At 36.1% G+C, this 18597-nt stretch overlaps 3 protein-coding genes across 3 annotated transcripts in view; 1 reads left to right on the forward strand and 2 right to left on the reverse strand.

Moving 5' to 3' along the window:
- Positions 1–143: 143 nt before the first annotated feature.
- LOC306888700 (calcyphosin-2-like) lies at positions 144–5710 on the forward strand (the record flags this gene model as incomplete). The annotated part of the gene is given in 12 exon segments (XM_079447114.1): positions 144–191; positions 953–1189; positions 1831–1898; positions 1993–2082; positions 3267–3291; positions 3293–3342; positions 3419–3514; positions 3612–3690; positions 3766–3885; positions 4924–5043; positions 5166–5262; positions 5547–5710. Coding segments are annotated over 12 exon segments (1194 nt in total).
- A 167-nt stretch (positions 5711–5877) lies between these two features.
- LOC306888320 (ceramide synthase 2-like) lies at positions 5878–12911 on the reverse strand. The gene is made up of 11 exons (XM_079446536.1): positions 12803–12911; positions 11453–11620; positions 11064–11181; positions 9690–9808; positions 9510–9567; positions 8686–8736; positions 8373–8465; positions 7961–8089; positions 7380–7486; positions 7146–7299; positions 5878–6663 (listed from the first exon to the last, which is right to left on the reverse strand). Exons 2-11 carry the CDS (start codon positions 11614–11616, stop codon positions 6553–6555), a joined length of 1104 nt encoding a protein of 367 aa, XP_079302662.1. The 5' UTR covers positions 11617–11620; positions 12803–12911; the 3' UTR covers positions 5878–6552.
- Positions 12912–14372: 1461 nt separating this feature from the next.
- The window catches only part of LOC306888215 (anoctamin-1-like), a 31104-nt gene continuing 26879 nt past the window's right edge, over positions 14373–18597 (reverse strand). The window contains exon 26 of the mRNA XM_079446409.1: positions 14373–17259. Within this exon, the coding sequence (XP_079302535.1) occupies positions 16144–17259 (1116 nt within the window). The 3' untranslated portion in view covers positions 14373–16143. The remainder of the gene's footprint in view (positions 17260–18597) is intronic.

An 18597-nucleotide genomic window follows, 5' to 3' on the forward strand; every position in this document is an offset into this window, starting at 1 on the left:
AGGACGTTTCAGACTACATTACCCACAATCTTTTCTTGAGCACGTGTGTTGGGTTTTAAACGGGAGCGCGGAAGTGAAACCTGTTAATTTGAACAACCAGTTGCACAACTATTTACATAAATAGTGGACAGCACCATATGATAATGAAAGCAAACGTGAAATCTTCACCTTTACAAAAAAGTGTGCAGCAGGTAAGTGCGTAATGCCTGTAATGGCTTTTTAAAACGAACAGGTGTTACCTCTGTTAATTGTTCTGTAAATTTACTTGTATATGTATGTAATGAGTTGTTCATTAATTATTAATGCAAGTTATTTCATAATTAAATATCTCACAGAGATCCAGCGTTAAAGTTAGAGACCCGTGCAAGGCACAGAGGAGGAGGTGGGATAACAAGACATCTGTGTAGTTTATTATTTTGATTATGAATCCTAGTGGATTTAATGTTACAGTACATGTCATTTTGAACTCCAAAGGATGCTCCAGGAGATCTGACAGCCATGAGCTCAACACAATCAAAGCAGGTGCTCATTCAAAATGATCTTAAATAACCTAAAAATTGCAATTCTGTCATAATATACTCTTTTCTTTTATTTTTCTGTGGAACAAAGAATGATTTTGAAGTACTGCTATTTTTCTCCAGCGCAATGAACGAGGCTTTCAGGCTTCAAAGCTGAAACATGTTTCCCCCCCACATAATACACCTTTATATCTGCTGTATATCAGTGTATAATTAAGATACTATTATAGTTTTTATTTATATTTTGAATTAGTTTTTATTTAGTTTACAGTAAACAATATATGATTTTTATTTGTATAGTTTTTATATTTTTATGTTATGTTATTACATGTTTTTTTAAAATTGTATTTAATTTAAAGTAAAAATAAAAAATGGTTTTAGGTTTAATAACCCTGCTGTATATAACTATAACTGTATATGACTTCAGTGTTTAGGTTAAGCGTCTTGTGCTTTCCCTCCCTGTGTTTGGCAACCGAGATGAAGGACTGCTGGTGTCTGCTGTGGATAATGGGGAATCACTTCAGCTGAGCTACAGAGTTCAGACACAGAGATGTCCGCTGTCTAGTCACAAACCCAACCTAGATTCATCCCACTTCACCTGTAAAATCACAGCACAACACAACTCCAACCAGTCCAACACTGTACGACCAAACAGCAAGATGAGGCATGCGGTGAGTTCTGCAAACTTTAGCGTTGAAATAAGCACAGAGGTCAGGATAGATCATTTTCACTTCATAAGTAAAATATATACAAAAACGTGACATCACTGAAACACTTTCTGAAATTTATAGGGATTTAATGTTGACAAAAACAATAGTAAATGTTCTAGAAATGAATCCTACCTGTCACTCCACATGAATGTCATTGAAAACATGCTGAATGGTAGCGATTTATTTTATTTCCATTTTATTTCCACACTAAAGAAATTTATGTGTTAATGTATTTTATTTTATTATTTATTATTTTAAATTGTATTTATTTCCAGAAAAAAAGTAATTTGTTTTGTTTTAACCACACATTTATCATGTCCCTACACAACAGCCATTTATAACTTTATTTTTTATTATAATTATAATAATTGTATGTTTTTTCACACATGTATTATGTTTCCACACAAAAGTAGTTACTCTGGCAATTATGACATCTACTCTGTTGACCTCCATTCAGGCCAAACATCCTCTGCTACATGTATTTGGTTTTTGACTAGAATTTGTTGTCTCCCTCTGGAGGAGGGAGGGTGTTTGTTATGCTCCAGAAGTCCTATGTGAGCACATATTGTGATTGGATGATATATTTATATGTTTGTGAGTAGGAGGAGCTTACCGAGGACAGGAAACTGCAAGCAGTAATTGAGCAGGTTATGGTGGATCAGCTGTCGAGGTCAGTATCTCTCTTTCTCTCTCTCACTGTTCCATTTTTGTTCTCAGTTTGTGGTGAGTAATAACATCGTGAGGTTCCTCTGATGCTCATGCAGGGCTGTCATTAGCGATCCGGAACAGAAGGCTGTGTCTGTCAGTCCCACGAGTGTCCCACCACACTACAGGAGAACTCTTCACCACACTAAGTAAAACCCACACGCATACATGACTCAGATACTAAACGCTCTCTTTCTCCCCTTCTGTCTCATACTCATGGATTTGGAGAAGGTCACAGTGGTTACGTCCCCACTTTCATTTTTATTTTGATATTTTTGTATTTTTATACATAATAGATGTTTTTGCTAAGGAAGGCACCACTATTATTATTATAGCTTACACTGATTTAAACAAACTACTAATCTTAAACTTTGGCAACCGCATATCAGCATGCAAAAAAATCATTCTGGACACATTCACAACCACATTGTAACGCCTTTGCAACTACCCACAAGCACTCAATAATCGTGATGGCCAGTTTTGCAAGAACCACTCACATTATCTTTCCTGGAATTGTGTTGTCCAACATAGGGAAGAATATACATTTCTAATATACCTCAGATAAAAGTATCTGCTAATTCAATGTTTCCTAAACTTTGGGGATTTGAGAGGGAACTACAGGGGGTTCAAGAGTTAATGAAAGGCTAATAATTAATAAAAATGTAAAATTATGTGTGTAAAAAATAAATCATTTTAAATGAAAACCAATCAAAATAAAATATTTACTAAAAGATAAAAGTTATTTGTTTACCTGTATTTCAGGGACCATTAACTGACATCAGAAAACTGTGAACATGCAAATGTGTTGTTACATTATTGAAATGTTAACTTAAAACACTGTATTTTGAGTATTTGAGGTATTTTTGAGTAAATATTTCAGGTCAGAAGGGTTCAGCTGACAAAAAAAAAGTTTTAGAACTTTCTGTTGAAAGAAAGAAAGAAAATGCATGTTTAAAGCAGTGGTTTTGAACCTCAGTTTCACAATAAAAACAATTAAAGACTCATTCGACATCATTTTCACTGCTCCTGTCTTGATCCACCAATAGATAATTTTGCAAGGCTTCTGTTTGTTTGCACTTCATTGCAATTATCTAGAATGCTACTCGAAACTCTAATTAAGTATCAATAACTCATCTAAAAAAACACAAGTTACATTTACGGTAAGAAATTGAAATTGGTTTTTGTTGAACCAAAATTGCGGCAAAGAACCATTCTGATTTAATCAAGTTCAAACTTGTCATCACTGCAGAAAAAACACCCATTCACAAGCTTATATTTAGCTTTTGGTAAAACTGTGATTTGTGCTATTTAGGTTTTTGTTTAATGTCTACAGAGTAAAAACTCTGATGTCTTTAACAGGAGAACATCTTATCCAACAAGCTCTGCTTTCAAGCCAGGATTTTATCAAGGTAATTACAGCTACTTACTTACTTTTAACTTTTTTTGTGTGTTTTATTTTGTAATTTGCACGTGTTTGATATATAGGTGTGGACGTGAGGCGTGTCGAAAACTGATTGGCTTCTTTTTCACATGTGACCAAACACTGACCGTGTACAAGTACCGAAATTTTGGTAAAAACAGGTAAGGCTGAAATGCTTTGCATTTATACAGTTACAACTCACACATAGTTTTCCTCCATATTTAAAAAAAAGCTAATTGTTAATCAAAACTCTTTCAGATGGAACGCACTGCCCTTTATCGCGCGTGGTGTGTATTTGAACAGAGGGAGGCCGTACTGCCTGCAGGACATCTCACAGGTTCGACACACTCGTCATCTGTCACACACACACAGACTAATATTAATTCATTAACACTCTGCCTACATCACCCAGGGTGCCGAGCTTCGTTTCTGTGCAGACGGCCCACACCTCCCCCAAAGTCTGAGACACCGACCATGCCTGACCCTCAGAGTTACTGATGTGGATGACACAGCCAAGGGAGCCCTGCTGTATGTACCACTCACACACACACACACACACACACATACATGTACGTGCAAGTGAAAGGGCTCAGAGTATTTATTTTGCACAGAACTTAGTCTACATCGTCTCTCTGAAGAGGAAATCAATGATCGAAACACTCTAAAGGAAATTCAAGGTTAATACTTAACACAAGCCTTTCTCTTACACACAACTATTTCTTATTGAAATGCATAAATATTCCTCCAGAATGTTTCTCACCCACACAAAGGTGATGTCATTTTCCATGTTAAAATTGGAGCTGTCAAATTTTTTAATCGGATTAATTGCATGATAATCAATCAGTCGGTAAGGTCGGTTAGATTTTCTGTTGTTTTTGAAAGAAGTCGCTTATGCTCATCTAGGATGCATATGTTTGTTAAAAAAAAAAAAAAACAGTAAAAAGTAACTGCTTTCTTTTTTAACATATTACTTTAAAATGTAAATTATTCCTGTGGTGCAAAGCTGAATTTTCAGCACCATTACCCCAGTGTTACATGGCCCTTCAGAAATCAATATGTTGATTTGCTGCTCAATAAATATTTATTATTATTATCAATGTTAAAAATACTGTAGTTGTGCTGCTTAATATTTTTGTGGAAACTGTGATACATTTTATCAGGATGAATAGAAAGTTGAAAAGAACAGCATTTATTTAAAATAGAAATCTTTTTAAGAAATCTTTTTTAAATAGAAAACATAAATACCTTTATTGACACTTTTGATCAATTTAATGCATTCTTGCTGAATAAAAGTATCAATTTCTTTTAAAGTCTTTTACTTTCACAGCACTTAATTGTTCACAGCACTTAATTAATCATATAATTGTGCAAACAATTATATGTACAAACCAAATCAAATTTATCAGTCTGGTCTTGCACCATGAGAATGACATTTTCAAGATGTCCTGTGAAGTTAAAAACCTTTAAAAACATCTATCTATACAGCAGAAATGAATATATCTATCTATCTGATGTAGGACATTATATGAGTGCGTTGAGTTGATACGTTAGCATGTGCTGTATGTGACAGGACTTCGAGGCGGTGTGGAGGATTGTGAGTCGGCGTGCAGAGGGGCGGGTGCACCCCGCTGATGTGATGCGTGACGTTACCGGGGAGATGAGCGAGAACAGAAAAGCCATCTTCCTGAAGGTAACAGACCAGCTGGACTGCTTGCGTCCTCCAGAGGACACCCTTGAGCTGTGTGACTTATTGAGTTTCCATTCTGGCCATTTGCTGCTGTTTTGAATGTTTGTTTCTTTGTCTTTTTTTAGGTTTATGTAAAGCTCGACCCAAATAAAACCAGCTCCATCTTCCTCAGCGATATTGAAAAATTCTATAGAGGCAAACAAGAGTCTGACGCAGCACTCGGTGAGGCTCTGATCATTTAGTCTCTTGCTCACAGACAAAAGTATTATAGTTGCGTTTATTCAGTGCGAGTCAATATTTCATAACAAATATTGAGTGTTAAACCTGTGGCACTTAAGTATTCATTTCCAAAAAGGCTGCATAGAGTTCATTTTACAGATACGCTTATGAAGCTCTTGCATACGCGTATCTGAGTTTCACTCTACAAGAGTAACATTACTGCATAGCCCACATGGATGATTGATGTTTATGAATTTATTACCATTCTTATGTCAAACTGTTGACAGAAGCCGATCCGAACCCTGACTTGCTGGCCTTTGTACGGGAAGCAGAAAAGGTCACCAAGACCGTGTCCTATGCTGAGTTTGAGGACCATTATGAGGGTCTGAGTCTTGAAATCCCTGATGATGAAGAATACATCAACAATCTGAGAGCTACGTGGAGTAACTGAGGGCATCTGCCTTTTTTACAGAAGGACACTTTCTGAATATGAGTGAAATCTTGAGCTATTATGTTTGCCACTATATGTTATTCTTCATATTCATATTATATTATTCATGGCATGCAGTGTTATTATATAATACAGTGTAGAGTACAATTCAAAAATTCAGGGTCAGTAAGATTAATACTTTTATTCAGCAAGGATGCATTAAATTGATCAAAAGTGACAGTAAAGACATTTGATACAAAAGTAATGATCCAAAATATTTCTATTTTAAATAAATGCTGTTCTTTTTAACTTTCTGTTCATCCTGATAAAATCACAGTTTCCACAAAAAATATTAAGCAGCACAGCTATTTTCAACTTTGATAATAATAATAATAAATGTTTCTTGAGCAGCAAATCAGCATATTAGAATGATTTCTGAAGGATCATGTGACACTGAAGACTGGAGTAATGACGCTAGTGATTCAGCTTTGCTTCACAGGAATTATTTCACAATATTACTGTTTTTACTGTATTTTTATAAAAATAAATGCAGCCTCGCTGAGAATAAGAGACTTCATGTTTTTAACTTCAATTTAACTTCTCTTTGGACTGGCACATGCTAACAAGTTTTAATTAATAAATTAATGTTTAAAAATATTAAAATGACTGTTAACTTGTGTAACAATTTGTATTGATTTTATTCTATCTACCATACATATAATATCTGTACATATACAAACCTTAATATGAAAGGCTATGTAAAAAAAGAAATTTCACAGATGAATCGTGTCCAATATGGACATATATGCATGCATGGCATCAAAAGGCTATTTGTGTCTATTTGTGGAAGGGCTCCCTCTGTGTCAATGGCCATTAGACAGCCCATTCCCTGATCCATTAGAGTAGGTGTTTGTGTAGTCTTCCTCAGAACCCTCCTCATCCTCTTCTTCATCGCTGCGCTCATCGCCCTTCAGCTAAAAAGAATGAAAGAGAATTCATTTTGTGCATTTAATCTGCAAAGTTTTTACATACTCACACATTTACATTTTTAATAAAGTGATGTTTTTTTAATACATGAAGAAAAGTCCTACCACTCATTAACTGTAGTAAAATCACTAATACTACTTTATTTGTTATCTTATATGATAGGGTGACCATACGTCCTCTTTTCCCCGGACATGTCCTCTTTTTGGACCTAAAAAAATGCGTCCGGCCTGGATTTTTTATATATTGCATAAATTACATTTGACTGAAATGCTTGTAACATTCTTCCTATGCTAAAACTTTGATGGACTTTTACATGAACTGTTCCCTCCTGGTGGAATGACCTGCCCAACTCAATCCTTAATCATTTTCCAGAAACAGAACACGCCCTACAAACCACGCCCCCCACTGTCCTCTTTTTGGAATACTAAAATATGGTCACCCTATTATATGAAGAACAATGGATACTCACTTTGCCAAAAAGAAACTTTTTGACCATGCGGAGAATCAAAGACGCCCAGAACACATGCAATAACAGCAGGACCACAAGCATGATGTTAAAGAAGTAATAGCCGAAAAAGGGTTCGAACTGGTCCAGAGGATACAGCCATGTACAGTGGATCAGCCTGTGCACACGACACACACACACAATTTAACAAATGTAACCCTAAAGTCTCCCACTCATTTACCTCTGTCACATGCTTACCAGAAAGGGAAGATGATGAGTCTGGTTATCATGAAGACCAGAGCGAACACCACAAAGATACTGTTGCAGGTCGTTTCCCATCCAGCATAGTTAAACATCTTAGCAGACTTAGAAAAACAGAAAAATGATAACCTTTAACACAAAACACTCATACATACAAGTTTGGGGTTGGAAAGATTTTTTAACATTTTGAATGAAATCTTGTGCTCAGCAAATTACAGTAAAAACATAAATATTATAAATGTAATTGCAATTCAAAATAACCGTTTTCTATTTTAATATATTTTAAATGTAATTTATTGTTATTTCAGCATCATTACTCCAGTCTTCAGTGTCACATGATCCTTCAGAAATCCTTCTTATAAGATGATTTGATAATATGCTGAAATAGAAAAATATATCTACTATTGAATCTACTATTAAATAAATACATTTATCTCCTTTAGTGTTCCTGGTCATACAGGTTTTGGGACGATGTGAAGGCAAGTAAGTAAATGATGACAGAATTTTCATTTTTGGGTACACTATCCTTCCCTTTAAGACGTGTTTAACTCTTCTTCCACTGTTCATCTCTCTCTCACCTCGAGTAGGACATCAGATGTGTCGTGCACCAGCATGACCAGTGTGCCAATGCGGATGTAGTTGGCACACCAGGAGAAGGACAGCAGTGTTAGTGTGGCCCAGTGATGGACCAACTGCTCCTTAAAGTCCTACAAATCGACACCGAGAAAAACAGAGAGAAACAGAGCTCCATAAACCTAGACAGACATATCTCTCAAGGTATGGCAACTTCGTATATCAAATTTTTCAGTCATTTACAATTTTCTTACTTATTTACTAATTTTTGACATTATTAGCAGTGCTATCTGCAGGCTAGCTGAATAACAGTGCTTGATGTGACTTTAATAATTTCATCTCAAAGTCATACATATATATATTTTTTTAGAGAAGAGGAAATATTTAGAATTGTTCATAATATTAGTGCATCCTTACCTTACGTTTTACATCTGCAGCCACACTGAACAGTAAAGAACCATAAAAACTCATCTCAATGATGTAATACCAGTACTGAGAGTCCAGCAGTGACTGTACACACACACACACACACACACACACACACACAAAACAAACATATTTAAAAACCAACCACCATACAAACATGCTTGCACAAACACAACCCTCCCAGAACAAAATGCAAATATTCAGACTGGTTTAGACAATATTCAGACAGTATATCCGTTTTTGCTTTTAAAACACTCAAATGTTTTTATCTTTTTCTTTCTTTCTTATGTTACACTTCACTTACTTGTTTGGGAAATCCTGCCCACACTTCCCGTAGATCATAAAACCATGGTTTCTGTGGCACAAAACAGCACAATTCAGTTTATCAGAGTCAAATAACACAAATAAAACACTAAAGTATTGCAGTCTGTGCTGAGGAGTTTTCAGATGCTTTCTCCAAGTTGCTTCGTTATAAAAACAGTTCACTTGTGATTGGTGAAGTAAAAATATTCAAACTGTCAATATTGTTTCTAAAATGTAAGTTACTCATGTTTACCTTCTTGTTTATTGAACTGTTGTATAAAAGCAATATCGTAGTCTACTCAGGTCTGAATATCACCACAGCTGTGATACCCTTTGCTCTTGTGAATTTTTTTAATTAAGTTCTTCAAAACAACAAGTTGATTTATGTGTTATTAAAAACTCAATTCAAAAGAGCCCACCAATAATTCTCTACCCTAAACACTTGATATGGTGATATGGGATTACATGCCTAAATTTAATACGTTAGTATAGTAATAGTGATACTTGTCTTAACAACAAGTTAACGTGTGTGTGTGTGTGTGTGTGTGTGTGTGTGCAGACCCTGTCCATGCCTGTTATTGTACCCGTTTGTGGATCTTTCTGTCAGGCTGGCGCTGTTCACAGGTGGGAAAATGTTATTAATAACCCCACAGGCATTTCTCACAAACACACATGCTGATTCAAGGTCTCTCCTGAGAATCTCTATGTGCTCTAACACACGCATACACACACATACACGCAGCTGTTTGGAGGTTATTCCGATGTTCAGATACAGCCTGAGGTTTGTATATCACATCACCGGTACATCAAAAAAAAATCACTTACATCATGTAAAGCCAGCACTCCTCCGAAAGACAAACACAGATAAAAGGCAAACCGCCAACTACAGAGAGGAAATACTATTGTTAATAACAAACATATACAATTGAAAACGGTTAAAAGGTCAAATATGGCCAAATATAAATGAGTCACTCAAGAAAGTTTGTTTAGTGTGTGTAAATATACCTGGCTTCTTTAAATTTCTGTAGTACTCCAGGTCTGTCCTGGTTCCTCCGTCTGCGGAACCAGCGCTCCACCTGCCTTTCTGACCATCCCAACTTTTTGCACACACCTTTTATATCTGCCTAAGTACATGACATACCCAAACATTACTAGACACACAAACTTCATATGTCAATATGTGCTGGCCCTATACATATTCAGGTGAATAGTACATATTTTTCTATTAATTGGTAAAGCCTTCTTATATAAAACAAAAATTATTAGAGCATATTTTTAAAACAAAATGTTTTCAGTCTTTCAAAATTTCATGTTTAATTTGCTGTGTTGTTTGCCATTCTTTGTAAATATGTATTTCAATCAATTTCTCAGTGAGAATTGTTTCAAAGCCAATTTTTTTCAGTGTTTGTAATACCTAATACCTATACATATTGTGAGACATTATATATTTTCATAAATAACTGAACTGCTATTATAATACATTATAGTATGTACCTACCCTCAACTTAACTCAGCCTTTAATTATAAAGCACTTTATTTATATTACACATGGCTCCAAAAGACTCTAATGCATTTTAAAACATAATATTTGGTTTTAATAACATGTTTTAATCACTGATCTATATAAATGACTATTTTTGAGGGTCATTTTCACAAAAACATGGCATATATTACTTGCTAATTAGTCTTGATTGTGATTAAGAACATCACTCATTCAGAGATGTTGTTGTATTATTATTATTCATTAAAATAAGCCTAAATGGAAGTTAACAACGATTAATATTTTGGGTGAAATGTGCTTAATTTTCAAAATAATATCACAATGTAAAAAAACCTTAAAGGTCCTTAAATTATTATTTATATTTGTAACTTTTTTTTTTTTTTAGTGCTGTCAAATGATTAATTGCGATTAATCACATTCAAAATGAAAGTTTTTGTTTATAGAATATATGAGTGTGTACTGTGTATATTTATTATGTATATATATATATAAATACACACACATGCGTGTGTGTGTGTGTGTGTGTGTGTGTATATATATATATATATATATATATATATATATATATATATAAGAAAAATGCATTGTTTATATATTAAGTATATTTATAAATAATATGAATTATATGAATATACATATATGCATGTAAAGACATGTAAATATTTTCAAAATATATACATGCATGTGTGTATTTATGTATACATAATAAATACACACAGTACGCACACATATATTGTGTAAAAAAATATATATATTTTGGAAGCAATTAATCATTTGACAGCACCATTTTGTTCTGTTTTTTTTTACCACCAAACTTATTTTTCTTCCGATTAAATGCATTATATGAATGCATTAAAAATGCATGTTTCGGGGGTTACCTGTGTTGGAAGTTTAGAGTGTGTTCTGTAGTATTTTTCCAGTACAGGGTTGTGTGACGCTGTCTTGCGAATTTTGTCTTTAACCCCAAGAGCCTCAGCGAGTGGCACCGCGATCAGCCTGTTTAATGAGAAAGAGGCAGCGAGACAGAGTCACACCTTCATTTGCTGTTAACCAGAGACATTCACTGCAATTATAAGAACATATAATACATGACTTATTAATTAGCTTAAGCAGTAAAGCTTCCTTGACCAACTGGCTTTACCAGCTCAGTTTTCCTGTTGAACAGCATGAATATAAAATTCCACCAGCACTATTTAGCAAAAACCAGCATATAAACTAATGCTGATGTAAGCTGGTCTTTTCAATAACATTTAGCTTGTGTGTGTACCTTTCATAGAAAGCTCTTAAGCCTAGCAGCAGGACTGCTACAGGTAGAATGATGTACAAATGGGACACACGGGCGTAGACACGCCCCTCACTGTCCTGTAGGTCCTCCCATGTCACCGGGCTCGGCAACCACAGCCGATCCCACCAAAACCACTCACTAAGCATCGCCCTGTGAAAAACACACAAACACAGCAACAGCATTTACTGTACATGCATTCATTTAGCAGATGCTTTTATCCAAAGTACCTACAGTAAAACTTTAGAATATAGAAGAAGAAACAATGGAAAGCCATGTTTGTGAGTAACAGAGTTGTGTACCATTCAAATCTAAAAGAGAATGCATTTCATGTTTCTCAATTTGAATTGGAAACATGATGCAGAATTGGAATTCAAATCTGTAATTCAAATGTACGAAAGCAGAGAATGTGAATTGAATCAATTGACATGCAAATAAACTCATGTAACGGCAATTTTTAACCAGAAAAGCAAAGTTTGTCAAGACAGACTTTGAAAAGGCTTCAGTCATGAAATTTACAGATAAACAAACAGATAGATAGATAGATAGATAGATAGATAAAATCTTGTTTTGTTGGTATAAATCAATGCATTTAGGTGATTTTTAAATAATATTTCTTAAATAATAATATTAAAAGCAGTTAATTTAGATGTTTTTATGTTATTTTCTCAGTGTACACAGACAGACAGACAGATAGATAGATGGATAGACAGACAGAATAGAATATTTGGGTCCATTTTTCCAGGCTATTGTTATGCAGTAGCTCCTGTAATAGGATACGTACCCGAGCACAATATACAATAGAGACAAATGAACACAGACACCTGCAAAACTCACTGGAAATTTCTGTTTAGTTTGTGTACTACTTCAGGACCATAAGTTTAGTCCTTTAGAATCCAGAGGCTTTTTGCAATGAAGACTTGTTTAACAGTGTCAGAAACAGTAGCGGCAGACTTTATTAATGAAAGATAATTGACATGCAAATACTGAAATTTACAATAACATGCAGGAACTGATTGTGGAAAAAGAGTTCAAAACATGTTTGAACAGTTCTAAGCAGAGCCAGTTATGAGTCTCACTGGGAGTCCCCGACTGCAGTACGGATCTGGACTTATATAAAGTCCTTCAATAGTATCTAATCAATCTTGTATTACACATAAGACAAAAGCAAAACACTCTGATTCAAATAGTATTTTGTTAGAGCGAAAGCAGAGGAGCTCAGGTTACTGCATGTTCTCATAGTAAGTAGTGACTGTTTATTATTACCATAACAAACAGACATATGGTCCCAGAGACTGAGAAACACATGTCAAACAGAAACAAATGCATCCATACCAGATTTGTCCCTTTATTGTTTGTACACACTCTTCTCTCTCCTCCTGTTCTCCTGCTTTCACTGTTGCAATTCTGTTCACACACACCTTTAAGTAGATCCTCCAGAGCTGTGCCCAGTCCTGATGAATCCACTAGGTATAGCAAACTCTCTCTCTCTCTCTCTCTCTCTCTCACTCACACACACACTTTCACTGCATACCTCAACCCCCACAAAGAGCTCATTGAACCGCCGGTGTGTGTCTTGAAAGGGGGCCAGAGAACTGGATAGGTAGGAGGGGCCACAATCAACTCGGGTATAGTCAAAAGGCAGAGTTAGAAGGAGAGAGAGGACATGAACCTTGAAATATTGCATGCACTAAACAGGTTAATAACACAAGTTGAATAAGAAACATGTTCTTTCTCTTTGTTGTGACATTCTTACTTGGCAGTGTTTTAGTTCTTATTTACATTTATGCACCTGGCTGATATGCTTTCATTCAAAAGGGCTTACAGTGTGGTCAAGCTTTACATTTTGTTTTTGTTTCGTTTTTTTTATAAATGTGTGCATTCCCTGAGAACCAAACCTGTGACCTTGGTGTTGTTCGGGTCATGCTCTACCAGCTGCTACAGGTTCTTGGTAACTACTTTAGCCAAAATCATAATTTGGACCAACTGAAAATTATACTACTGTTTTTTGTTTTTGTTTTTACTGGACGTCAACAAAACACAAACCTTTAGAACACATACTGTAGTTTGGGTTTTTATTCTTAGCAGTCAGATAAAATGCTCATGTAAGACATTAAAAGTAATTGACAGAAAATTGTTTAGGATTTTTAAACTCCTACAGTGCCTCCTGTGGGATTCTTAACTGTACATTACCAAGACATAGTTCTTGTGATACCCCAGTCAAAATGTTTAAATAATTTATTTGGATCATAATTTGGAAACAATTTAAATAGATTCCAATGAAACTTAACCAAATGAACCAAACTGAAAATCCTGGATCCTTGAACTCCTAATGGATATTGTGTAATCTTTATCAGAACATGCCTTACTACTGGATAAAGGACAAAGGAAAAAGGGAGATAAAGATAAGGAAATCCCACTGCTCTTTAAATTCCTTTTAATATCCCACACAGACATATTTTAATGATAATCAATCATTATAATGCTGTTAGGAATTAGATCTAGTTTTTAATTTCAATTGGTGTATGTATGCTAAAGTTGGTTCCAAAATATGATCCAGTAGGAATCCTGTACACATTCTTATGGGATTTTGACAACATTTATTAATGCTTTTTTATAATGACTTGATTCTGACAGTCCTTTGTCTTACTGGTGTTCCAGCCCTCAGTGTCTTTTGGTGTAGGTTTGCTGTCTCCATCTTGTGGTGGTCGAAAATACAGCGTTTAGAGAGTCATTATACAGCAGAGGGTCAAAGATGCATGACCCAATAAGTTGCTGTAACTACAACATTATGAGGGATAAAAGCACATTTTCCATTGACAGACATTCAAAAGTAGCAGTGCATTCTGATAAACCATGCTATCACAAACAAACAAACAAATAAATAAAATAAGAGAAACTTTTTCCTTTCCACTTTTTATTATGAACAATAATCATGTCTTTTTCATTATAATATCAAAATATTGTCAGAGTTTCTCAAGACCTCTAGAAATAACATGGATGTGAATGAATCTGCTTGACTGCTGTTTGTAACTCTTCTTAGCTAATTTATCCCTGTTAGCACAATGCATATCATACACACCTGCCATGCCACATAGACCTGAATACACAGAGGCCATGCCCACATTGCAGCTAAATACAGCCGTCAACTCCTGTTGTTTTAATAGTTCACCCCAATATTTGAGTTTGTTTGTCACACAAGCTGTTGTATGGCTTCAGAATATAGCATACGAGTCGTCTGGTCTGCTTTTATGGTGCTTTTTGTCTTTTATAGAATTTGTAAAGTATTTACAAAATTACAAAGCCATTCACTTTATTACATCAAAGAGAGAAGCCTGGACACTCAACATCATTTAATATTTTGTGTTCTAGGGATGAAAGAAACTAATATTGGCTTGAGCCATCACGGCGAGTAAATGATGATATAATTTTCATTTTGGGTGAACTAATCCCTTAATCCTGTTCTGTACACAGAGAGTTTGGTTATTTGTGACAACTAATGACGCATTAAAAATTGCCAGACGCTAATACATCTCAGTATGCTAATATTAGTATATTAGGAAAAATATAAAACACCAAACAGGCTAAACTGCTGGCATGTATCTTTACAGCTGTAAGACATTAACTATTGCTTGTTTGGAGTGGTAAGATTGACAATTTGTATTCCGTACACAAATGGAGCGGTAACTTAGCTATTCATTCCTGCAAATAAATGCATTTGTCACTTCAAAAACTTGGCAGTGTGAACGTGGCCTGTATGCATTCATATCTTTTGTCCCCGTTAGTGAGGAAAAACATAAAAAGTGACGATTGGGTCTAAATCCCTGAAAACCTCTTCACAGTGAATATAGCATGCGTTACATTAGCTTTAGCTGTGCTAGCATAGTGCTAAATGGGATTATGTAAAATACTACAGTGTATTTAAAATGTACAATGTAATTGGCTTTGAATCCATTTCAACATTAAATGTCTTTATCATGTCATGAGCATGCTGCCAAGCTATGTGCTAAATTGCCATGTGAATGAGACACTACTGATGTTGCCACCAAAGACAATTCCACAAACAAGTTGACTCATTTTGAAGCTGACGTATTGAGTCAAAAAGTTCACATTTAGTTATTATTCTGGTTAAGTACATGTTAGCAAAACTCATGAAAGAACACACCACGAAATGAAAGTTCCACTTGCTGAGTAACAAATCGTATGGACTGCAAAGCCCTTTGGCCCATATTCCTAAGCCTCTCTCTCTTCTCACCTGTTCTGGTTCAAGAGGTCAGGTTAATGAGATTTGGTGTGTGTATATCTGCGTATGTCTGTACAGGAGTTTATATGTGAAAGAGAGAATGGCAAGTCACAGTATAAGACAATGTTTAAGAGTCATCGAGCCATGTCAAATGGCTCCAGAAGAATACCCAGAATGCACAAGTCTGCACTCGGTCCTCCAGGAAAGTTGGTGATTCTGTGCAAAAGAAGTCCGCTTGGTTAACCAACCAAGTGAACCTCCACCAAGCCATCAACGATTAATCTACATCCAGAGTTACTGGAGAGGCTCGTTCAGTCATCAATGAGAAGTCAAAGATGAGTTGTTGATGGCATGGTTTGCCTGGCACTGAGAACAGTGATCGGATGCAAGGTGCTGAAAAGGTGGAGTGCTGCTCCACTTCATCTTGTCCCACTCATATGGGAGTGTTACGTTTGAGATCACTGGGTGAGGGGGGGATCTTTTGACTGAGGTGTGTGAAGGTGGTGGAGTGACTAGGTCTGGTCTTCGTCTCCCCAGAAGTCTCTGCGCCTCTATACTTCGGAGGAAGAGTCTGGCATCGGCCCTTAATTTTCGAGCCTGGATCACAAGGTGGAAGCCCTTTCGTTGAGCTTCCCATCAGCTCTGGTTTGGAGGGAGGCCGTGGTAGTCCTGTAGACTGGCTGCCCACAAGCTCTGGTTTCGAAGGAGGATGTGGCAAGACTGTCGAAAGGCTGCTAGCAAGCTCCGGTCTGGATGGCGGGCGAGGGAGCGCTATGGAATGGCTGCTCGTCAGCTCTGAATCCAGTGAATCCAAGACAGACGTTTGGCTTTCAGAGGGCTTGGTTTTAGATGGTCCTCTAGAGACCATTCGGGTGAGCTCGCTAGAAGATGGAGGAACTTTCTGGTCGAGATGTGTGAATGTGGTCGAGTGGCTAGGTCTGGTTACATGCGCTTCAGTTTCAGGCCCTCCGTGCCTTGGCGGAAGGGTTCGGCAACGGCTCTTAGCCCTGGAACTTGGATCTCGAGGTGGAGGTCCATTCGAGTCAAACTCTCGGTGCCTTGATAGTGAGCCGGTTTTGATTGAATGAACAGACTGGTTTGAACATCCTGAAGGTGTGGTGGGTGATTCATCATAACAGGCTATCTTAGATAGGGACTCTGAAGTTGTATTGAGACTTTCACAGGTCGAAGTTTGAGGTCTATCAGGCAGATCACTGGTGGATGCGATGGGTTCCTCTGCTGATTGTTCATCAAGCTCCTGCTCCTCTCTGTTGGTCACCCGTAGTTCTTTCAGCTCTTCATCTGACTGGCTTAACATTACCCCACTGCAGACAGGCAGCTCCTCTGATGATCCTTCCTCTAGAGCCTTGATGACTACATCATTGTTGATAGTTGTCATTGTGTGTGACTGGGTGCATTGCTTGTCTACCTCCTCGGTGAGCAGAAGATCCATCAAGAGTGCTTTCTCTCTCTTCAACTGCTCCTTCAGAGAACGAGGCACGTCTGGGATCAACCATGCCACCAGCATACTGAGGAACATGGCCAAGTTCTACAAAACAACAACAACAGAAAATCAAACATCCTGTCCTATTTTACAGGAATATTCTGGGTTAAATACAATTTAAGATTTAAGTCATTTGGATTTGTTTCTCAGTTTGCAAGAACATAAGAAAACCCTTGTACAATAATGCACTTTTATAGTGGAAGTTTATGGGCAGAGTTAATCTTGTCAATAAAATGTTTGCTGACCAAGGTTTTTTTTTATTATTATTTCATCATCGATAGCAAAGTAAAACGTTAACTAAAACATATGTTTTTGCAGGTTTTATGCTGATAAATCTTATGTTGAACATGGTAATTAATAAATGTTTATACATTTTTCAAAAAATTTGGCCTATTCAATATAATTGTCAAAAAATGTCATTAACAAAAATTGTGCCATTTTAAAAAAATAAAAAAAGAAGATTCAAATTTATGCATATTAAATGACGAAATACTGATTAAATTTAAAGGACATTTTTATCATAAGACAATTCCAAATGATTGAGATGAAAACTGTGTAAAAATTATCACTGCCTATGGGGCATGTTGGGTTTAAAACAGAATTAGGCAGCATTGTATATTCATTTATTTAGCTAGCTTTATTTATACTTAGCTATACAGCAATTGCATTAATTTTTCATTAAGAATTTTTATAATACATATATACATATTACAACCTGAATTCCGTAAATGTTGGGACGTTTTATTTTATTTGAATAAAATGAAAACTAAAAGACTTTTAAATCACATGAGCCAATATTTTATTCACAATAGAACATAGATAACATAAATGTTTAAACTCAGAAATTGTACAATTTTATGCACAAAATTAGCTCATTTCAAATTTGATGTCTGCTACAGGTCTCAAAATAGTTGGGACGGGGGCATGTTTACCATGGTGTAGCATCTCCTCTTCTTTTCAAAACAGTTTGAAGACGTCTGGGCATCGAGGTTATGAGCTTCTGGAGTTTTGATGTTGGAATTTGGAATTCTTGCCTGATATATTGTAGGTTTCCAGCTGCTGAAGAGTTTGTGGTCATCTTTGAAATATTTTTCGTTTAATGATGCACCAAATGTTCGCTATAGGTGAAAAATCTGGACTGCAGGCAGGTCAATTCAGCACCCGGACTCTTCTACTATGAAGCCATGCTGTTGTAAAAGCTGTAGTATGTGGTTTTGCATTGTTCTGCTGAAATACACGTCGTCTTGAGGGGAGCATATGTTGCTCTAAAATCTTTATATACTTTTAAGCATTCATAGTGCCTTCCAAAACATTCAATCTGCCCATACTGTATGCACTTATGCACCCCCATACCATCAGAGATGCTGGCTTTTGAACTGAATG

This window comes from Barbus barbus (assembly GCF_936440315.1).
Source record: "Barbus barbus genome assembly, chromosome: 22".
NCBI lineage: Eukaryota > Metazoa > Chordata > Actinopteri > Cypriniformes > Cyprinidae > Barbus > Barbus barbus.

What these genes read in the sequence shown, in the direction of transcription:
- LOC306888320 (XM_079446536.1), bottom strand. Translation starts at nt 11,616, where the DNA reads ATGCTTAGTGAGTGGTTTTGGTGGGATCGGCTGTGGTTGCCGAGCCCG. An exon ending in CTGCAGATGTAAAACGTAAG is followed by an intron (nt 8,090 to 8,372) that starts GTAAGGATGCAC and finishes GTCGATTTGTAG; the next exon opens with GACTTTAAGGAGCAGTTGGT. An exon ending in AAAAGTTTCTTTTTGGCAAA is followed by an intron (nt 6,664 to 7,145) that starts GTGAGTATCCAT and finishes CATTCTTTTTAG; the next exon opens with CTGAAGGGCGATGAGCGCAG.